The sequence below is a fragment of the Monopterus albus genome, unplaced genomic scaffold, assembly GCF_001952655.1.
Source record: "Monopterus albus unplaced genomic scaffold, M_albus_1.0 scaffold3.1, whole genome shotgun sequence".
NCBI lineage: Eukaryota > Metazoa > Chordata > Actinopteri > Synbranchiformes > Synbranchidae > Monopterus > Monopterus albus.
The window spans coordinates 7,977,024-8,001,376 of NW_018127883.1; the positions used below are offsets into that span (position 1 = coordinate 7,977,024).

Below are 24,353 nucleotides of genomic sequence, written 5' to 3' on the forward strand. Positions count from 1 at the left end.
TTCAATGTAGGATCTAATATCACTGTAGCTAGATTCATGTTGGTTTGTTTAAAAAACCTGACACCGGTGTGACTCTGTATTGATGCCGATCAGGCACAGCTCATTTAAAAAAAAAAAACAAAACAAAAAAAAACATTGTCTAACCATGAAAAAAATGCAGCAAACTCTTGCCAACTTTCTAGGTCAGGTGGAAACAAAAGAGAAGTGTTTTATCTTGTTCCACCAGAACATCCTGCACTGGATCGATGAGACGCATGCACCCAGCCAGTTGGAGAGCGTGGCAAAGTCGGATAAAACTAGAAGAATACTGATATGGCTCTCTCCATGCTCCTTTCCCCTGCAAAATTAAAACTTTAGGCTAAATAATGCCAGTGAAGTCATGTTTGGCAGTGCTTCAAGCATAATCTTTATGAATTAGAAGGAAAACAAAGTTTGTCTTTGCACCTCTCTCTCAAAATAAGCTGACAAATCATTGAACACAAATGAACTACAAAGTACCAAGGAGCTGACGATGGCATGGCTGATATGTCCGACTGAATGGGACTTCAGTTACATTTGCAGACAATACCAGCCTTCAGGGCTTATTGCTTTTGACACCTTTCCCTCCTTGCATCACAGGAAGCTTTAGAAGGTGTGTCAAGAAGACTGTTTTATCCTGCTAATTGTGGAAGTGAAACACAAAGGAAACATGAATATCTGAGGCACATGCTGATTAAAGATTAAGATAAGAAGAGAGAGGTCACTTGTTGCACAGTAAAGCCGGTGTACTGAATAAGCGTATCTGACACAGCATAAAAAGGAGCTGTGGTAGCATAAGCCTTCTGACAAAGATGAAATACTCCATGAAGCAGCAAGATACAGTGTAACCTATGTCATTACGTCTAATCTCTCTATTTTAACTTGTATCCTGCACCGGCTGAGGATAAAATGCAAGCAGCACATACAGATCCTTCTGCTGTTGACTGAGAGTTGTGTAACTTTGACATAGCTGAGCTTAGATTATGCATAGAGGGATATATGGAGATCTGAATGAATATCAGCAACTGTGCAGATGTGGAATGCAGAAAGAAGGCTGCTGGCTGTGGAGGGTGAATACTAGGAGCCCTGCATAAACGTAAAACATGAGTGCACGGCTGAAGTCAGTCCCATTCGAGCAACGTCAAGTCCGAGTTCAGGACAGTCCGGACTGGACGAGTTGAGTGCAGGTAAAGACCAGAGCAGAGCAGTGAAGATGAAGACATGAACAGAATTCTGTACATTACACTTACACAATCAATGTACTGTAGAGACAAGTTTAAGCACCTTTAACAAAGCAGGGAACTGTTCTATGGCGCCAGGTTGAATGTGGTATTTAGCTTTTTTATTTTTTTATTGGTAATCCTGCACTCATGTGCCAGTAAAGCACTATATAAACACCTGCATTATTACATAATCTTGAGACCTCTTCTCAAGGGGCACAGAGTTTAATTCTAGTTTTAAGGATGTCATCATTTCACTTTATACTGTTATCACATGCGTGCATATTTTTATAAATGTGTGATTATTGAAGTTACCATATTGTTAAATACACACATAATCAAATGAGAGAAACTGGTGGATCAATATGGCCCCGCAGTTCAAAGGACAACAAACAACACAGTCAAGAATGCAAGCGAATCAAATAAAAATGATGAGGTGCTTTTCACCTGCTCATGACAGACAGCAGTCCTTCAATAGAAGCTACTGGTTCTACTTTTCCCACTGGATTTCACAAGAAAGAAAGCTTGAAAGCTGCAGCCTCTAAATTCTTATGCAACACATGCCAGCATGTTCAGACATCACGATTAGATGCGCTCATACCCAGAGATATATTATGTGATGTCTGTGAATAAACAAAGTTTTCTTAACACAGCTCTAAGTGAGTTCTGCATCTGTCTCAACTGAGGCTTTTGATTAAAATGCATAGGAAGTTGATAAAAATTGTCACAGCAGGGTGAAGTTTTCACATGTATAAACAAAAAGGTGCTTGTTTGGGAGGCACCTATTTAGAGTGGTTCCATCATGGGGAAAAATGTTTGAAGACTGGCAGGGACACTGGCTGGAAACTGATCCAGTAACTAATTTGTAATAGCCCAGGCACAAAATGTTCAGTCTGGGGGAAAGGGAACCAATGCCACAATCGTTTATATGTCTGCAGGAGTGTGCTTGCTAACATTTTTGTTGATTAAGAACCAAGATCAACTTAGTTTATAGCAAATATCACAAACTTTTTATTAAGTTACAAATTAAACAACATATTGGAAGAAGATATTCCTCATAAAGTGACAAAACAAACAAGAGAAATGACAAAATGGCAACTCATGTCAGGATTGCACAGATTTAATTATAAACTCCAACAAAAGTACCCACTGCCTATGATCCCGTATAGTATAATCTCTATGTAATGTATCAGATTTGATATAACCTTGAGGAATAGTGCACTTGCTTTGGCATTTGAGAAAAAAAGATCAAACACATTCATATTGCTGGTAGAAACATCTACAAAGTACAGATTAAAAACAATCCTTTACAATGCAGGTTCACCTTAAAATGTATAATGAATTATAACTAACCAAACTAATTTAATAAAGTCCTTTGAAAGAAACAGAACCACAGGTGTCATACAAATGCATCACACAAGATTGAGTAGAAACATTATTATGACAATTCGGAATGCATAAGTATTACTTTAGTCTGATCAGACCACATATTAATGCAATTATCTAACCTGGAACGCAATAATATTCACCATCAAATGATGCTAAAGCAATGGGCCAGCGTTCTCAGTAGTTTTACTAGAGAGCCAGCCCAGATCAGTGTGGCCTGGACTCACAGGGACATAAAAATGACAAAAAAGCTCACCCTCAATGACTCAGCATGCATACCAGAATGGCAATTTGTAAAAACACTTTGACCTATTTGTTCTTCAGTGTCCTGATGAAGTCTGATCATCACCTTTGTCACTACAGAAATGAGAAACTGTGGATCATATGAACTTACCCAAGTGTTTTTTTTTACATTAACCTAAGCAAAATTAGGATAATTAGGTGTTAAGTATTGTATAAATCCAATGTAATAGAAGGATTCTATAAATATTCAACCCCCCCCCCCCCCCCAACCCCCCCCCCCACACACACACACACACACCCTTTTTTTACTTGGGACATCAAGTTCTTTCTTTAACATTGGGAAATTTTCTGAGACTTCAGATGACACAGATTTAAAAACAGTATAAGGCAAATACAATAAAGGAATAAGCTCCAAAAGAAAATGTGCAGAAAACCACAGGATTGAGGTAACCTGCCAGGAAGAAAATCTGTCCTCAAAGGTTCTAACGTAAACTCTCAATTCAGTTAGGAATTCATCTATGGGTTCTTAATTAAACCCACCTCAGGGTTTTTTTGTTAATGATCTGGGGAACATGTAAGAGAGCACACAGGACTTGTGGGCTGCAGTCCCAAATTCGGAAAATCAAAAACCCAGGGTTGACTGCTAACCAGGCCAAACAAAAGTGCATGAAATGCCATATAAGTAAACTCTGACATATTCACATGTCCTACTTAGAGTTCCAAGTAAAAAGAATCAGTGAAGGCCACAAACAAATCAGTACAAGTGTGGCCCAGGAAATATAATGAAAGCCTATTGCACCCAGAGTGTGCTATGTAGTGTCTTCATGTTAGATCTGTTGATAAACTACAGTTACAGTATACTGGAATGACAATACTGTCACATGCAGAAACTAAGCAAAGGAAGGTATATGGATAATGAATGTCTTCAGTGGACAATAACCACAGTACATCAGCTCTCATACAAAGGGATCATAAAAGAACATGTATCTAAATACTTTTACTACATAATCCAATAACTTTACGAAGTTTGCATGTAAATGTAGCCATTGCACTGTAAAGGCTGTGAAATTGCCATGGCTTTCCAAGACCTGCTATTGGGTGCACCAGTGTCTGCTTTTGTTCATTTCACCCGAATGTGTGGTGGGAAAGACAAAAAAACAAAACAAAAAGCAACAGAAAGGAACAACATGGCCTGTGAGTCACTTTCCCAAAAGGTGACAGGTCTTTGCTGTCAAGGAAACGTCAGACACAGTGGAGTTGCACCCCTCACCACATCAGTCAGACCAATGAGAGTCCACCACACAGTTTAGTTCTATTAGTGCTGTCAATCGATTAAAATATTTAATTGCACATTTTTTTCTGTTCTAAACAGTGGTAGAAAGTAACTAAGTATAAGTTAGTTAAAACTAGCTCCCCCTTTACGAGCTGCAACATTAAATGCGATGTACACAATAATGTATTAGTAATTATAATTATTACAATAATATGTTATAGAAAAATGAGAAACGTGCAATCTGCATAATGAGTACTTATACTTTTAGTTCTTTAAGTATGTTTTGATGCCAAGACTTTTGTACTTTAACTTAACATTTTGAATGCAGGACTTTCACTTTAACACAGTATTTTTACACTGTAGTAATGCTACTTTTACTTGAGGATCTGAGTACTTCTTCCACCACCGGTTCAAAATGTCTGGTCTTTGGATGCGATGCCAATTATTTCAAGCAGACCCTCGTCCTCCACAGTGATAACTGGCCTGCAAGCAGTAGTCACCAATTGCTTGTATGTTGCTTGTAGAGTTGTCCAGGTGTTTCCATTTGCAAACTATCCAGCATGGTCTGCCTTTGGTGAGAGGGAGGACGACTCTCTGCATCACCTGTGTGTTTTTTTTATATAACTCACCTGTTTAAATTGTATTGAGACTAAACGTTATGCATAATTAAGGATGTGGCTGCTTTGAGTGACAGGTGGGAGGGTCTCACCATAGGTGGCTGTCTAGTGAGCGCCACTACCACTCTACCTCTTTGCCTATTTTTGAATTAGACCCAGCAGGTGAAATGAAGTGCTACCAATATGGTGACGACCACACTTGAGCGTCACGACCACTCTTCAGATAACCAATGGGTGATGTCATGGTAGGTTTGTACAGTTTTTATATGCAGGCAATCATTGCGTCTTGATTTCCCAAACTACAGGGCGGGCCAAGGATCATAATCATAGAATGTGCATGTTAATTGTGCGTCAACAAAATGAATTAGCGTTAACTCATTATTATCGCATTAACTTTGACAGCACTAATACATATATATCAATCACACTGAATCCTGTTTAGTTTATGATTAATCAAATTTCTGTAATAATTAAAAAAAATCCAACTCAACGACTTGATGGCAATAGGCTTGATTATATATGACAGGGCAATTATCTCACTGATTTAGTTCAACCAGCTATGTCAAGTTCTTTTTCCACTATTAAATGTTTACGCAAGCACAACATTAGAAACAAGCCTGATTTAAAAGTACACAGGGTGGTTCTGACAGGACAACTTATTACTCCCGCTGATGACATAATGCCACAATGCACCTGCCTCCACTCACAGAGTGAACTAACATAATGGCCTCTGAATACACACTATATTCACACCCACACACACACACACTGCCATTACCACATGGAAAAACATTTCCAAAAGAATGTGCTACTGCTCGGTGTTGTCACATGCCAAGTGCTTGGGAGAGTAAGTCCAGCTCCTTTTGTGCCTCTTCCTCCTGAGGAAAAACACAGCATTTAAAATGCGGTAAAATATGTCTGAAGGAATAACCCAGTGAGATGAATATAAACACAGTACTGCAATAGGACAGTGATAAAGCTCACCTCTTTGGAGACAGCATCTGCTAAACAAGCAGCTTCATACATATCCATAGCTTTTTCCATCTGGCCCAGGTCTTTGTAGCACTGCCAAAGAAAAGAACAAAACCTGTCAACACCTTGTTTAGTCCCAGTAGGATCCCACAGGACCATCCACATCTTACAAGACAATCGTTACCTAAAGTCTCTGGCACTGACCTTGCCTAGAAACACATAGTTGAGTTTAGAATATCCAGGCTGGATCTCCTCAACCTGAATAAAAACACAGAATTTGGTTCATTATACAGACAAAAGTACTACTCTAGCATGTTATGTGTAATATATCCAAAATAATTCACAAGTAAAGCTGTAATGGTAGCTGCTGGTATAAATGTAGGTCTATTTCAACTACTAATCATATTCAGATTTCAGTGAAGACACTGATCTTCACACAGGTATGGCTGGTTACAAGGTTAGGCACAGGTTAGAAGCCAGGGATCTTCCTTAACCTTGCAGGATGTATTTCTTTAAAGCTCAACAGACAGGTTCTCTGGAGGCTCAGGTCCAGGTCACGAGCAACATGTCATAACAGGGAGCACTTAAATCAACTTGATGGATGAGTTAAATAAGACGCGAAGAAGGGGCATGCACAGGAATATTGGCCAGAAGCAAAATTAATTTCTCTACTATATAAACATCTGAATTGTGGGAACACAGGTTACGTTTTTTTAAACACAGAAGGCTTGATGAAGGAGCGACCTGGAGGAAAGTTGCATGCAAACGCTAGGACACTGTAGGTCATGTTTCATTAATCAGGGCAGCTCAGAGGTGAGCATGTAATCAAGTAAACAGTATGAAACTGAAAACGAGTCCCTGTTTTGTGTCATTACTTTCTAGTCAACCTTGTTAAGAAACCGGGCACACAGACTGAAGCATTTCTAAAGCATGCTTCAAGCAAACTGCTTCCCGCATTGTTGGAAAACCCCTCCGCCACCAGCTTTTGAAACAGGGTATCCAACAAACCAAAACTCATTGCAACTTTATGCGATCTCTGGCCACGTGTGAAAACACACGGGATTCGAACTCACAAGCTTTATTCTTCACACAGCAGCATCAACACATTACATTAAACTATATCATATATTATGGGCAAGTGTGCACCCTTATCCCCATTGGTATGACTCACTGCGTCTCACCCTCTCTGTGAAGGCCTGCTCATTCAGATGTGGACAACATGTTGTAAGAACTAATGCATTTGAATATACAGCACTCTGCCCTTAAGGAGATGAACATCCCCAAATGTTTAAAAAAAAAAAAGTACCTTAAGAAAGTTTTTCAGTGCATCTTCAACTGTGGCACTTGGAGGTTCTCCATATAACGTGGCTGCAACCTTCCTCTCAATCCATGATAACTGAGCCGCCTGCAAAACAAACACCTCATGTTTAAAGACAATTCTGTTAATTAGTCTGGGAGAGAGTTAACACCAGGTTAAAAACAAATGTTTCACTGCTCTCTCTGGCTGAACATTTCACATGCTGGGTGAGGTTGGCTGTGGTCAGAAATGTACTTGTTGCAGCTGTAACCATACCCAGCAGCGATGTTACCGTGATACAACATGCACCTGTACATCACTGCAGCAACGTAAAGCAGGTGGCCAGTGAGATCTGAGGGGGTTTTAAGTTACTCTTGAAGAAATCACTGCTGAGCAGTTGTGAATAGCAATGGCCGTCAACTGTTTTTTTTTTTTTTTTGCTGGCACAATTCCTAAAAACTTCCAGTGTCTCTGTGTCCTCATATTTCCAAAATGAAATCAACAAGTTATAATCACAAGAAATAAAAATTCTACAATTAATGTGTTAACATCTACAGTTCATTTAACTTTTCAAGTTCATTTGAATTTCTCTGACCTTACTGCTAACCCGCTTTAGATTTTTATATAAGAGATTTTTAGTCCCTTTAAAGAAATTACATCCCTGAGCAACCAACCGTGAAATGAAGAGTTTTAACAATTAATGGAAACAGAGTTAATGAATTTTGTAGGTATTCACTTATAAAAACGAATACCCATAAAGGTTCTTAGCAGGATTGTTTACATTTAATTTTTCTTAATGATCCCAGGCCATTGTGACTTCTCCAGTATTTCCATGACCACAGGCAGCGTGTACTCTGATACGTCTCTACTGACAGTTTTTGCAGATGATAATGACCAGGAGAACAAGTAATGTTCCTGCCTTTTACCCATCATCAGGGCAATGTCTATTTGCAGGTGTGGCACTGCTCTGGCATCCTCACAGGACCTTTCAAGCAGAACTTCTGGCTGAATGCAAACAGTAGATCATTGTTGAACATAAACGAAAGGCAGCCCGTAAAACTCAATCCCTGAAAATATCAGGTGTTACTGCCTCATTAAATTTGCAAAGTAATTCAGTCCTTCTCAGTTTACGTGAGTAGTATATAATTTAATCAGAGCGAAGTCTGTATAGCTTCCTTCTTTTCAGGCAGTTAGCTTAACAACTAACTGACAGTTACGTGATAAACAGCTAAAAAAAACAGCAGAACATCTGTAAGCCTCTAAATGACAATAATTCATCATCATACACTTTTTCAAAAATACCAGTAGTGATTAGATAACTGACAGAGAAGACCCAATGGTTATAGAAACGATCATGAGCTGCATCAAAACAACCGCCTGCAATGAAAGAACATGAGCCAAACAGGATGAAAATATCTTCCTGGTATAATCTGATCTAAAACTAACAATGGCTGATGTTAACCTCCTGTAGTGGTATCTGATAATATCACAGAACCAGCCTTGGGGAAACTAAACAGTGGCAATGAATGAGGGGAAACTGTGGGCGGGTGAGCAAAGGGAGTTGGGAGGGCACACAGACGTGCCACTCTCCATAAATTCACTATTTGTCAATGTGACGACAGATGGGAGAGACACGTGTGTTGTGTGGTGTCTCAGCAGGCTCACATACTGCGTAGCACCAGCGGCCCAGCAGGTAGTAGGACATGGGGTCATGCGGCTTCAGCTCGATGGCTTTATCGAGATGATCCTGGGAGGGGAGAGAAAAGATTTTCACTGGTGATGCATGATACTGCTGCTATTTCTACTGCCTTCTGTTCTGACCTGATCTGTCCTGCTTCACCAACTCACAAGTATTTCATAAATACCTCTCACACACGCAATCTAGTCAAGTGACCACGCCCCCCCTACTATCACGCACCCTTCCCCATATTCCCTCTCCAGCCTTTTATCTTTTTCTTTCACATGTCAAGAATTTTGCAGGTAGCTGCTGGCAGAAGATAAAATGCTACATGCTGTTGTTCCACACTCCATCTTATGTAACTGAGTGGCTGTAGGGGTAGCTTACTGGCCTAAGTACAGTATATATACTTAAAGCAGGTATACTTTATATATGTATATATATATATATATGCACGCACACACACATAGTGCTGACATTACATTAAGTAGTTACAAGAATGTGCAGTTCTGGACACAGTATGATAAGTATTGTCTGTGTTAAATGACAACAACTTACCTTAAAGATGTATCCATACTTTATCTTGTTCTGTATGGTGTCATATTCTGTCATAATCCCACACATGATGGCGTACCTGTGGAGAGACAATAATATATTGGCATCAGCTATTTAGAGGTTATAATTGCATCATTTGTAGTATTTATAGATCTTCACAGAAAAATAAACATATCTATTAAAAAATAGGTTTTAATGGATTCGCACAGACTGTATGTCCTCTGCACCCAAAACTGTTGCTGATGCGAGAAGGCACTCATCATAATTGGCAGTGAACAGAATAGGCAAGACATGCAAGTAAGAATTGAAAAACTGCTCTGTTCACAAATATGAGATAATGAAGTTTTTTGTGGATGGGAGGACTGGAGAGAAGTTATGCAGCACCTTTCAGTCAACGGCCTTTGGGTCAATAACAATGAGCCAGGGCACTGAAAAATCCCTTATTAGACAACATCAGCAGGGATAAGCTACTTCATCTTCCTCCCTCAATCACTAATTAATTCACTGACCTGGACCAGTGGGTAGGTGGAGGGCAAACAAAGAGGGATTTCAGCTTTGGAATCTCTAAGTCAGCATGATACTGAGGGTTTGAAGATCAGGGAAGAGAGCTGACTAAACCCTGCTGGTACTCTGTTAAATATCACAGAGTGACACAAGCTCGTTTTTTATACAGAGGATCAGTGGGTGCACAGGTCATTTGACGGTGTTGTCTGACATAGTGGTGCCGATGGTAGATGGAATCTGCCTCTGTGGGTGTGTGTACTAAGTCGTCTGGTGGGTGTGAATGGATTTTTCAAACAGGGCATGATTTGGGGTGGGCTACTGTTCTCTGTAGTCGCTCGCACTTTTTCCATCTCAGTCCCTGGACAGTAATCAGACACAGCAGGCCGACACAGAAACAAAATATACACACAAAAAAGTATCATGAAACACCATGCAACTAATGTTTGCACTAACCATCATTACCTCTGCTCACTGTGGGCAGTGTGGAAACAGTGATAAGACAAGTACTAACCACATCTCTTCTAAATGCCCTAACTAGCCAAACTGTAACCAAAAAGTGTGTGTTTATTTAATTTTTGTTTTTAGGTAACACAGGGTGTGGCCATGCTGCCACTGACAGGTGCTCGATGAGTAGAGAGCTCCACAATATCACAGGGGGCAGAGGTGCTATCTGTCTGCAGTTGTGCTGCCTGGCTTACAATCAAAACAGACCGATGAATGTAAAGGCTTTGAGTAAGTCCACCCCCGGTGATTAAATATCTGTTGTAAGGAAAAGGAGCCAGGACACTGTTGGTTTGTGCTTGGCCACTACATTCCAATACAATCCAATTTTGAGCTCCTCTGTAGTACCTGAGTGGTATATATGCACAGAGTATTGAATTCAATCCAATTTTATTTGTATAGCACCAAATCACAACAAAAGTCATCTCAGGACAGTTTACAAAGTAAGGTTACTTTACTATTATTATTATTATTATTACGGAGGAAAAACCCAAGAAATCCCCCTTGAGCAAGCACTTGGTGACAGCGGGGAGGAAAAACTCCCGTTAAAGGAAGAAACCTCCGACAGTCACTAAAAGCATAATAATATCAGCCTGTTTCTGTTCAAGCTTGTAGATGTCTCAATCTTAAATGTAATAATTTAGTCAGAATTTAATGAGAAACCAAAATTGTCAACGGACTTGTATAAACAGTAATTCTGTAATGTGATACAAAGAAGGCCTTTACTTATACTATACATCTGATTATGAGCCTTATCATGTGTGATTGGTCATGAGCTGTAAGCTAACACTTCAGAAAGTCAGTCTGATCATCCTTGCAAAGCAAGACGGTCAAGTCCAAAGCTAATGTCACTACCTGGACACTGACAGCTGCAAAGGCTGCAACGGCTGTTCTCTCCACTCCTCTGCTGTATTTGAAGTAGGCAGTGAAATGGGGCTTTGGTTCTGTCAGTGCATTTGGACATATTTGGTCAAGATTCAGACATACAGTATTTGGCGGATCCGTCTGTGAAGTGGTACCTTTCACAAAGACAATGTGTATTCACTAACATCTGTGACTTGCTCTGCAAGCTACAAATACAACAGAGCAGGTTTGTTGAGAGTGTGCTACCTGCTAAGCTGTCAATCAAAGGGCTCTGAATGAATATGCATTTAGATCCTTTTAGTGGGAATGTAACTGTATAACTTGCTTCAAACATTCATGTATTACAACCTCAAATCAGAACAAGTTGGGATTAAGCCTGTCTTTCTAGGAGTTTTGCCAGCTTTGTGGTACTAAACCGCAAAGATTGAGCAGCGGCAGCAACTCTCACCATTTCTTGTCCTGCCTTTCTCTGTTAACTTTGTTTACAGTACTACTAGAAAGAAAGGGGGTCGCCACAGTGAATCATCACACTGACGACTCGCATTTGGCACGTGTTTGATGCCGGAGGCCCTTCCTGACGCAACCTGGATTCGAACCCGGGGCGCCACGGCGAGAGCGCTGCGTCTTAACCACTAGCCTACCATGGACGGGTACTACTAATTAATAATTTAAATAGTGGTGATCTTGCATGCAAACTATGGTATTGCCTTTATCCTTTTAATTTGTGAAAGTATTTTTTGCTTATTTAGTTTTAAAAAGCCGATAAAAAATAAGTTGCAAATGCTCTGTAAAGACTTTAAGAAGAGTTTGGAAGATGGCAATTGAAAGGTCCCAAAAGCCATGCATTTACTCAGGTCAGGTTAAGAAGTCTCTACTGTATAAGCATTTGAGAGGCAGAGCAGGAATTGACTGGCAGTGCATCTAAACATCATCTGTCAAATTTTGACAAGGAGGGCGGCGTACAGGAAAACAGTTGGCAAGTTTTCTCACGGCACCAGTACACTAAGTAAACTGTTACATCTGCTTTAAACTTTATTGCACCACTGCTTGGCACCATCCCCAGTCCCCACCTCTTCCCTTCTCAAAGTGCAGCTTTATCTACTTTGGATTGTCCATTTTAAGAATCTTACAAATTCCATTAGTGAAAACAGAATTAAGATTTAAGCTTTGTTTTAAAGCTGTTGCTCTTAAAAACCAACAGAGCCTTCTATTTCACTTGATGTCTCGAGTGCAGCAGTATGTTCATGAGTTAAAGCTAATTATTCCCTAATGAACAGAGCAAACAGGGCTACTGGCTCGAGCATGCAGTTTGTTTTCCATGAGAAAACTTCACACGTGAATACAGAGTGACCACATGTTCTGAATTAATCATGATACTAATTCAGGGGATGCAATTAATTGTACACCAGGGGAAATATTAGTATTATATAAACAAGCAAATGCAGTACATTGGTTACTGTGTGGAATTCATATAGGCTCTGTACCTAATGTTGAGCTAAGTACAGCCAAATAACATTATTATATTGAAGCTGTGTCTGAAGCAGATTTTGCAGTCGTTTTCAAACCTGTTTTTAATCCCTAAGACTGGCAAGCTGATCTCACAGCTGCATCTGGTACAATCTTCTGGCTGTGGATTCCATGTATGAGCAGCAGTCAAGTTTTGACATGAGCTGTGTTTTAGATAAGGAGCGCATCATTGGGGCCTCCACAAATACAAACAGGAATCATACCATCAAGTCCACTCTGCACAGCTAATTAATAGCAATGGGGTTTTCCCTGAGTCACAGAGTGACTGGGTTGGTATACAAGGGGACAAGAGGTTCTCCTGATTTCCTTTCCTTTACCTAGGGCCTGGAAATTCTCCTTAAATTATTGTTATGCCACCCAGGACTCCAAAACGGGCACCACACGCAAACATTCAGTGGACAAAGAGCAGAGAGGAGGAGGCTGAAAGAATCAAACTCCATCCACCAAAAGGAAATTTAAATTGGCTGAGCTGGATATCTCAAAAAACAAACACCTTCGAGAACGTCCTCTCTCTGTTCAGGTCAAAGTATGTGTCCCGTTTATAACTTTAAACCCAAACGATAAACATTGGTTATAAAATGTGCTATCGAAATTATCTTCCACATTGTCTGTTCATTTGTTAACCTCTGACTTATAAAAGGACTCGCAGTGATCCTGATCTGACCCCAGAAACACACACACAAACTTCTCGCTACTGTCTTAGGTTTTACAAACCAGTTAATTGAATAATGGAAAAAATAATCAGCAGGTTTATCCGTAATGCAAATAATCAACAGTTGCACTTTGATACAAAATAGTTCATCCTATTTTTACATCAATGCATGAGTCAGAGGCATGATATAACAGTATAGTATATATAGTAGATTACTTCTACTTTTAATACTTTAAGTACATTTTCACAATAACAGTTTCTTTTACTGAACATTTTCAATGCAGGACTTTTACTTGTAACAGAGTGGACTACTTTCACAGTGTGACAGCAGTATTTTTACTGAAGTAAGGGATGTGAATACTTCCTCTACTACTAGTGTTAAGATGCAAAATAACATGCTTTAGTTATATGCTTTTAAAAAAAATCATGTTTATAATTCTGTTTATTCATCTTCATTCTAGTGCTGCAGTCCAGCTCAATCAACTGTCACAGTCACTTGCAATAAAAGAACACCCTCTGTTTTCATTCCTTTGAGGGTCATTGTAGCTGATAATATTAGTAATTGTATAATACCGTATACTGTGAAACCCTGTTGAAAACAGCTATTTTACGCTTTGATTTAAATGATGATGTGGAAGGAAGGAAACTATTCAAACCTACCACTGATGACTCTCAGCACACATAGGGTTCAGGCTCACTGCCTCCTCACCAACCTTCTTCCCTAAGAGGACAGAAAAGACAGAAAACAGGTAATGATGCTCCACTGAAACAAACTCAACACATGCAATTCACCCCAGACCTTCCGGTTCACATGACAATGCACGATAGTGTGCATTAGTAGTCGATAGGTGCGTTGACTAAATAAACAAAAAAGGATATATGTAAATCAAGAAACATCAGAGGACGCTAGAATAAAACAAACAAAAAAAAAAAAAACAGAAGTGATATGAAATGTAATCAAGGAAAAGATATCAATTTTAAATCCATCACTCAGCGTCTCATTCCGTCTTATACTGAGAGCCAGTGATGAGCGTTCAATAAGGCTTTTCTAGAGATGTTGTTCAATTATCATCTGAGGTGCACTATGTGTGGATACAGTATAATACAATCAGGGTAGTATGACACAGTAGCGCCAATTCAGACAGTGTACTGTGGGCCAGCAATTCAAACCAACTGACTGAGGTAACTGCAGGAATACAGAATTGCATGGATTTGGGTTTTCCAGATGAGAAACTGACATTCACGGTTTGACCAGTATAATGGCCGTGATTATTGCATTACAGCACTTCACATCCAGACTGAGATGCTTGGCAAGTACGGTCTTAAAAAGGTTTAGTAAATTACCGGTTTCTGCTTGGATCTTCTTCTCCTCCAGAGTGGAGCTGATATCATGAACATCGCAGTAAGCTCGAATTAGCCGCCAAAGAAATGCTGAGTTCTGTCCAAACTAGAGAAGTACACCGAAGCATTAAGACACTCTGTTGTGTACTTAGCTGAACAAACATCTATAAACTGAATGCATTCAGATTAACAACCAATTTAACACACCTCCTCTCTGTGCTCTAATAGGATTTTGATACTTTCCCTTTTGTCACATTCATTGCCCTGATGCAAACGGTCGACCCTCTCAAGAAGGACAGCTAACTTCTTCTCAGGCTGCTCCTCGTCACTCTGTTCAGTATCACTCAGCTCTTCATCCTCAGAGTCTGTCAGTGCAGTCATATACCTGCAACCACAAATAAAAAGAGGGAAGGTGTTAATAAAAGAAAAGCTGCAGCTTCCATTTGCTGTCAGCATGTGCATATAAGCTTCACTGATGCGAATCAGAAAGCTGAACTGGAAGCCTAGGTCACTCGAATTGCCAAGACTGACCGCCACCGTCCCACCATCAGCAAGATGCACATCTTGGCCTTGGGAAGCATTAATAAATAGTCTAAATGTTATCCCAAATCACAAAACATAGGTTTGTGTTCCTGTAAATCTAAAACCATCTTTTACTACTTTGAAAACACCTCAGCTGAGGAATCTTTACAGCCAATCAAAATCCTGTCTTAACAGGCATTTTTGTTTTCTGCCAGGTGCCTATTATAAAAATCCATCTTCAGTGCCTGTTTACACACACAATAGCATCGGTTTTGTTTACATAAGTGGGGCACCTAAATAACTCGTGATGTTTTAACGTGGATACCTGAAGGCTATTACTCAAACGTAGTTTGTCAGGGTGAGACACACAACACTCACATTAGATGTTTTATGGTGCCTTTTCAACTACTGTAAGTATGCACCCTAAGATAACACTTCAGAAGTAGAAGTAAAAAAAAAATCTAAAAGATCTATATTAAAGGTATAGTTACAATGAAAGACAGACAAGGGTGAAAATATAAAAAGCCTCTATTAAGTGCTGGCAGAGGCTGCATGTGCGTCATTGGTGGTTAAGGGAATATTTTGGGCTGCGAGCCATGGTTCTAGGGGGATGTGTCAGACTGGGGCACAGGTGTCTTCTGCTGGAGGCTATTTCCTGATTCCACCCACAACATACCCTCAGCCCTGAGTGCTGTAAATACAGGAGTAATATGAGGGCATTGAGCTACAGAGACTTTCTTCACTCAAGAAAAGGAACTGTCAAAAATTACGCTCCACAGCTAGCAAAGTCAACACCATAGAGCTGCTAGTGTGTGCTGAGATGAAGTCTGTCCTGTTTTACAAAGTGCAATGTTATGTGGTCTTTTACCATCAAATATATTCTAATTTATATGAAAATATATCTGCCTTAAATCTGCTATATTGAATATTTTTATAATAATGTGATGCACAATGGCCCAAAAAAGCATTTTTCATTGAATAAATTTTTCCAAGAGTCGTAAATCCTGTAAAATGACCTTTTTTATCATGAGAATTGGATTCAATGGGACCAGAATCATTTGAAAGTTCTAGTTTAGCTGTAGGAAATTTTTATTTTATCCCATTCATGTGTGCATGGTGCCAACTTTAAGCCACTCGGCTTGTCCAGTGGGAGACTTGGCTCGGTGCAAGTGTGCATGCTCTATGGGCCCAAAAACCCAGAAGCATCCGGAACATCAGGGTAAGCTATATAACTGGAATCTGGCAGCATGACTATAAATTTTTTTTTGAGTTTGTGCCACTGAGCAACTTTCATAGGAATGAATAGGCACCGTCTAGCAATGCTATATCGAGTGCTGTTGCTGAGGGCTTGACTCGAGGTTGTCCCAAATCTTTCTTTTCTCCTGCAATGATTCACTAAGCTGAAGAGCTGGGATCCACCGCCGAATCAACATGCCAAATCGACCAAAAAGCTGCCAACTAGGGTTCAGCTAGCACCAGCAGTACAAGACACACTGCAAAGACAGAGGCAACAGACGCTCACCAATGGCCCAACACTGGCTGACATCCAACCGTCAGAGTGGTGTGTCATGGGCCTAACACTGCTTTGTTTTCACTATCAGATCATCTGTGAACTATTTCTTCAATTTGTCATTTGACTGTTCAGTCAATAAAATGTCAGAAAATCATGACAAATGGATATCAAACTTTCCCCGAGTTGGATTTGAGTTTAAATTGCTACTTCTTTCCAATAAACAGTCCACAGTCTTATATTTGTTTACAATGATATAAACAGATGAAAAATGTAGTTCTAGTTCACAAACAGTTCCCAAAAACTGTTTGGTACTTCTGCATAATAAAAATGTCTTAAACAATTACTCAATTATCAAAATGGATGGCAGTTAATTTCCTGATCAACTTATCAATTAATCAACTTATCAATTTGTGTTATAGTAGCTTGAAATAATCAAAAGTATTTTCTTTGGGGTGGGCATTTTAAAGATTATTAGTTTAATTTTAAAAAGTACTACTTTATTTCATAATAAATAAAACTGTCCCTCCAGGAGAAGGCCTTGGGCAGACCCAGGATATTTTGCAGAGGCTATGTCTCCCGGCCGGCCTGGGAACACCTTGGGGTTCCTCCTGAGGAGCTAGAGGAGGTGTGTGGGGAGAGGGAAGGCTGGGAGGCTCTGCTCGGGCTACTGCCCCCGCGACCCGGTTTCGGATGAAGTGGATGAAGATGGATGGATGTTAGATGCAGTATTTAACTCTATGGACACATCAGAAAAAATGAATATAGCTATTCTAACACACAAGGGCATTTTTAAAATCTGTGACTTAAATGAAAATACTGTATATAGTAAGCAAAAGTCTTTAAACCAGGTCAGTCCATCTATTACTTGTTTAAAAAAAAACAGCCCACTGGAACATTAGGTTTTATCTTCCACTTGTGCGGTGTCCAGCCTCTGAACACTCTTTGTACCTATGTACTTTGTAACTTTCAAGACTGAAAAGCATTAACTGTGTGCTCATTAAGTGAGATCAGCCTTTCACTATACAGACCCAAAGGGGCAATGAAGGGATCTCAATAGAGCTCAGTAATGGCAGTCTCCATGGATACACCATTAAAAACAAACTCGAGTTACCATCCCAACATCACCAGGCCTTGGAACATGCAGGCCAGCTCATTCAGTGTGTGTAGCTGTGGTGACAGGACCAATGAATGCCTGCTGTACAACAATGGCTGACTGGTTGGAGAGAATCCAATTATTTATTCCCTATGTCCCCCCATGGCTAGTCATTAATTAACTGATCAGCTGCTGAGGCACGTAGCTGACAACATCATTGGCTTTCTTATGTCCCCCTCTGTTAAGTAAAACAGGTGGAAAATAAATGGCTGATGAAACAAAAAAGTCATTCATTTCTCACAGACTCAAGATGACTTTACAATTCAATAATGAATGCAGTGATTCATCTTGTGTGTTTATGTATCCATAAATAGCACTTCCGCTATGATGTTTTGACATTTTGTGCTTAAAATAGCAGAAGGAAGAAACAAGTTTGGAAGCTGGCATTTGTGCACACTGTGTACTAATGGGCAAGAAATACAAGCATGCAGAAGGTGGGAGGGCATCTACACTTACAGAAAAAGAAACTCAAGCGTTCTGAAAGAAACAGAGTCATGGTTGGAGACAGTGACTCCATGGAAAGGTTTAGTCCTTTTATAATAGTGTTAATAGATTTGCTAAGAAAGCAGGGCTAGTCAGTAGTTCATATTATTCATACAGCTGCCTGAAAAGGACTTTAATGGCACAGAAAATATCACAGGAAGTATGATCAACATTTCATCGATACCAAAAATTGACATACTGTTTGAAGTTGAGGTTTTAAGACCCATCACACAACAGGCAGCTGAGTGTGTCTGCTCTGTGTGCACTGTAAACACTCTACTCATACTCACTTCAATAAATGCATGTGTTTGTTTCACTGATGTATGAATCTGAGGATATAAATGTGAATGTCTGATACTGGCAGCTGCAAAGCAGCATGTACCATGATGTCACAGGGAAGTTAGACTAAAGCTTTTAATCACAAAGCAGACAATAAGATCATTTTTCTCTTTCTAAACATTTCTTGGTGTGTTGATCAGGCTTGCCCATTACTAAACAAAACTGCTGCTTAAATCTGCTTAAATCAACAACTATCCAGTGTCATAAATGCTATTTTTTTGGAAAAGGAAAAAAGAAGAAGTAATGTCCTTAAGCTACAGTGATGCGATGTGAATAAACTCAGTGGGAACTTTCCAAAGAATTACAAGTTCCTACAAGACTCTTTTAAATGAGGCATCTGACAGCCTGGCACCCAGACAGGGTGACTGATGGGTCTCTTTACCTGCAGAGAGACCGCTCTGAGGAAGCCCTTGTGACACCTGAGGAGTGAATGGAGTAAACCACTGGAACATTGAACCTACACGTTCCCTGTCCTGATCGACACTACCCTGCTTGGTAATTTGGACATTATGTCACCCTAATTGTTCTGTCATTGCTGAACATTTCTACAAAAGTAATTATTTTTTATTACACAGACTCTGGTTGGAAATATTGTCTTACCATAAGGCCCCTGTTGGAAACCTGCAGCCCCCAAATGATATTATTTACATTACTTTTTTTGTATTATTATATTGTCTCTAATTTACTAAATCATTTGCTGCCCAGTACTAGAACTGAGAGTATGCAACAACTGAAGATGGCTTCTACTTATTTTTGAGGCAACAGAATGAGGTGTTTGCAAACTTAGATTCTGCACCAAGCAATAAATGCACTAATCTTGCCAATTGTTCTTAAGGCTTTAGAGTTCAACAAACATGCAGTGACTATTACCCAACCCTTAGAATAACAGCTCTTATTGGGATACTGTGCTGAGATATACTCCAAACACTTCCAAGCCAGTTGCACAGACATGAAGAGCCCTTTCAGCGGATATGAGGATTAGGGGTGCATTAGCTCCTATGGTGGGGGTGACGCCACACATTCCCCAGGGGGCTGGAACTTCTTCACTGCACTATTCCCCTAACCCCCACACCCTCTGCTCATACATATAACAGAGCAGCAGGAAAGGCTCTTTAATTATGGAAGGTGTGTGCATGATGTGATTTCTTTTAAAGCATAATAACCCAGGCTGTAATTAAGAGCATTTGAGGCGGCCAATGACTGTCACTCAAAACCTGTGAACCACATCTGCTAGAGGGCAGTCTTATACCTGCATCTGCTCATCTATCCTGTGAGGAGGGTGGTGGTAATATAGGTAGAAGTAGGGTGACCTGAGATCTTTATCCTTAATGAAAGGAGACTCATTTGATATGGTGTCATTACCTGTTTATGTAAGCTGTCTTACTTCCAATGCCAACAAATGTACATGACCTGTGATCCTTCTAGGGTAAGAGGAGTACTTTTCATGCTGGTTATACCTGTATATTGCTCCTGACATGACGCAGGTCGAATAACATTTACTGCTAGAAAATTACATGAGAACTTTTTGTCTGCTTTTCCATAACACAACCTCAAGAAGCCCTCTTCCTTTCCAGATGCTCCACTAATGATCAAACGGCAAAACCCAAGCAAGCCATAGTGGGAAAAAATAAACCATTGTAATGAACCTTTTTGCTATGTTTATAGCCACATGTACCTGGTTGCATCTCAATCATCTCAAGCATCTTAAACCTTATATAACAACCGACACTGGCTTCTTTCCTTGAAAAAACAAACTAACAACAACCAGCAGTCACCCCAAAATCTCTATGCAAGACTGACAGTGCAGGCGATTTTCACTTGGCCTGTTTAATGTTGGTGTAATTGTAAAATAAAACTGCTCTAAGGCAACTGATTAATCATTGTGAGGACAGCAACAGTGATAGGGAAGATCCATACACCTCTGATCCAAGGCTCACTGCACATCCAGACACTGTGGTGAGGATGTGAAAGCAGCTGCACTCTGAGAATAATGTCTTCTTGTCACTTCACACGCTATATTTTCCATATACTGTATATGAATCAGAGGTCAACTCAGGCTAAGCACTCAAATGACTCTATGTGCTGAAACACTCCAAATCAATGTTTTCTGATTTGTTCCCCAGATATAATAAAACATCTGAATGGCGTGTTGGGAATACACTATACACAGTCATATCTAAGACTGCTGAGCCCTGGCTTAATCATCATCATTTAACTGTTGGTTTTATAAGACAGTTTTTATGAGATGAGATTATAATGGCAGTCCATTCAAAAGGAACACATCTGTCGTTTATCTTATATAAGGCTGACATGGGTTCAAGGCATTTGGCTGAAGGTGGAGGTTGATGACTGAGCATGCGTTGCTTGATTAGTCTGCAGTTCCCTGCAGCACCCGAGGGAACTGTTCATACTGTCAGAACTGTAATTTAGCACAGAAAAGGAGCAAGCAAGTTAAACTGGTAAAGCAGGAGGGTCATAAGATTTTTGATCCACATGCTGATAAACTGATAAGGTTGTTAAAGTGAATATTAACCTGAAATCAAATTACACTTTCTCACCTGTTGAGATCATTTTATTTTATTTATTTATTTATTTATGCTTTTTTTAATTTTGCATTTATTTAATATCAGCATTTAGATGTCAATAATATGTGATAAGCATGACCCCAAAAAATTGATAAGTGAAGTAGTGAATATTATTGGTCACAGAAACCTTGTCAATTTGTTAGATTTGCTTTTAACCAACACCATCAAAAATCCACTTCTGTGATAATCTTCTTCTCTGTCCTCTGTCCTCACTAAGAGAGAACAGCACAGGACACTCTGTTCTGCATCCTTGGCATTTGCATGTCTAATTGTTATTCATGTAAAAACAAATCCAGCCCAAAATCCTGCAATTGACAGCCACTGTACTTACACACAACCAAGTGGTATTGTACCAGGCCACCAGAACAGCATTAGATTATGCTGCACGTTGGCCATAATCATAAAATCTTAAAACCCCTTGGGATCCAGAAAGACTTTCTGTCATTCACTGTCACTACTACTAAGATACTATTCTTTGAGCACAAAGTGATCTAACAAGTTAATAAGTCTCAGTGGTCCAAAATACTGACTATGATCAAAGGTCCAACTCTTCTGTGCGGTACAGTTGTGCTGTTTACAAGCTCACCAAGAAATGTGTGTCAGTGTGTGTGGTCAGTTTAACGGTTGTGCTGTGAATTCTTGTAAGCTTGAATGCAGTTGGTCAGTTGAAATAAAATGCTTAAAAACTACAGCACAGACTCGATACCTGGGAATATGAAGGGTACATGTAGCTATGTACCAGTTGCTTTTTTAAAGTTCACACATAGAGCTGCTGTGCATAAAATTCTCTGTAAGACTTTGTTCAAACATAGCAGAACCTAGTCAGGTACAGCCACAAAGTTCACTCGATATCCAACATCACACGAGGCAGACACACCATTATTCCTTTGTGCGGAGGGGGAGTAGTCATTTGATTTCCATGGCAGCCCAATTTCCAGCCATTCAGTGTTAGCTCAGCAAATTCTTGGCTAGGGGTGCATGCCTGAAAGGGGCTTACATGTGCCCTTGTCAAAGGGTGAGGGGGGAAAAGGGGTAGCAGTAGTAACTTTGTGCCTTGCTCAGAGGCACCCAGTAATAACCTCTGCTGTGACAATGTTGACTTTAAACAATTTAAAAGAATCTTTTGTGACTAAAGTAAGGCCCATTTGTAGAAACATTTTCAGAGAAATAAAACTAAAATATTGAATCTCCCAGCTTTTAAAGCACTCACCCTCCCTCGCTCTCTGCTTCCTCTGAACTCCGACCCCCAGGTCTGGACCCAGTGACGGTGCCTGCAGCCCTTTTCCTTCGTGTTGGTGTGGTCCTGTGTAGAGGACTAGCTCGACGCACCTCACTGCGCCCCCTCAGCTCCTCCGTGACTTGGTCCTGCAGGGTTGGCAGAGCGTTCTTCAATGCCTTCATCTCATCCTTCAGCTCAGACACACACTGGATCAGGGCCTCGAGGCGCTTCAGCACCTCAGCCTGACCAGTGGGCAGAACCGGACCGTCCACCATCATGATACCGGTCCCCTGTGCATTAGCACGGTTGAGATAGAACCCCGGACACGAGGCTCTTCGTCTTGACCTAATGCCTTGGTAACACACCACAGCCAAACCAATGCCAGCCACCCCAGCCAATGCTCCCAGAACCATCATCTTGCTGTCTGCCTGGGCCATCCTGAAAGCCTGCAGAAAATGCATAAAAATAAAACATTTTATTAACTTTTTAAATATTTTGCTGCAGTTTTATAGAAATCTGACCTGAAGTTACACAACTGAGAAAAACAAACAAGCCATTTAATATCTACATCCCTGTCAACAAATTCCTTTGGTAGTCTACTTGGTAAAATGACTGAAGAGTCAAATATCCAACCTACTGCTTCTTGTGACACAATTACAATATTCCCATCACTGATTATAGTGCCAGTGATTTTTTTCTAGTTATCAATGTATTTAGTCTTTAAAATGTGAGAACTACTACAATTTCCCACAGCACAAGATAATTTTGTTTTGTCCAAGTGTCCCCAAACAATATCTGTAACATTTGAAACACCTTTATTGTGAGACCAGTGTGTTTGGCTTGTAGCCTTCATCTAGGTCATCTATACTTTAGAGTGTATTCGTTTCATTTTATAGTCAGTTGATACCTACAGTATATAGACCAGTCCAAGTGTGCATGTGTTTCAGGAGGTTTAAAAGTACAGTTCTAGTGGGGTGTGAGGACATGTACTGGATGTCTCTATAGCCGACTATAGCAGTATATGCTTTTCTTGGTAGCTGCTATAGTTACTGTATGAGTGTTTTACTATTGACTGCCTGCTAACTCAATGTGAAGCACAGGGACACACGTGTGGTGTGTCTAAAAAGAAAACAACGCTTTATATGTGTTTGGACATTGTGCTCCATGTGTGTCCCCGAAATATGCTTGTTGTCATCTAAACAGCCTACGTTGATCTAAATTCACAATTAAAGCAGGAAGACCTAGTACACAAAATGACGGCAGCTTTGAAAACATTCTCCCCAACAGTTTTGGGTGCATTAGCTCTACACTTTAACTCAACATTTTTACCTGTTTTGTTTCCGGTGCTAGCCTCGAGTCCCGCTTACAGAAGCAAACACTATATCTAAAATATTAGCTTTATAGTCGAGCGCCTATGTGAAAACTGAGCTTTCTGTTCACACGGGACTACGTTAATAATGGCTGGCAAACTAGCTTCGAAAATTGACTCGACACATAATAATCCCACAGTGACCATTAACGCTAGCAGTCAGACATTAGCTCTTTACGGCTGGGGCACATGGGGAAATGTAAAGTCCGACGAGGTCCACAGCCTTATCCCATGCGTTGTATTTCACTCACAAAATAGGCTATGTTAATTAAAGTCCTGCTGCTACTAGCTAAATGTCGCCATTTCCTTTAACGTTGTGCTAACACTAAGTTACTCGCCCAGATTATCCGGGTATTAAATTCCCTATACATAATACACAATCAAAGCAACTCGTTATATAAACATGTTCTCCTTAAATGTAATTAAAACTAATGACAGAAACCTTACTACACAGGTAAGGGAAGAAGAGACTTCTATTGGCTTTACAACTCTTTAGTGTAACCATCAAAACATTCCGTGTCG

General features: G+C 40.1%; 1 protein-coding gene across 1 annotated transcript; it reads right to left on the minus strand.

Annotated features, from left to right (window-relative positions):
* Positions 1 to 5,137: 5,137 nt before the first annotated feature.
* rmdn2 (regulator of microtubule dynamics 2) lies at positions 5,138 to 24,353 on the minus strand. The gene is made up of 11 exons (XM_020602250.1): positions 23,792 to 24,353; positions 22,454 to 22,908; positions 14,856 to 15,033; positions 14,652 to 14,754; positions 13,968 to 14,028; positions 9,263 to 9,338; positions 8,696 to 8,773; positions 7,036 to 7,134; positions 5,934 to 5,987; positions 5,742 to 5,822; positions 5,138 to 5,635 (listed from the first exon to the last, which is right to left on the minus strand). The coding sequence occupies exons 2-11, from the start codon at positions 22,897 to 22,899 to the stop codon at positions 5,582 to 5,584; spliced, it is 1,230 nt and encodes a 409-aa protein (XP_020457906.1). The 5' UTR covers positions 22,900 to 22,908; positions 23,792 to 24,353; the 3' UTR covers positions 5,138 to 5,581.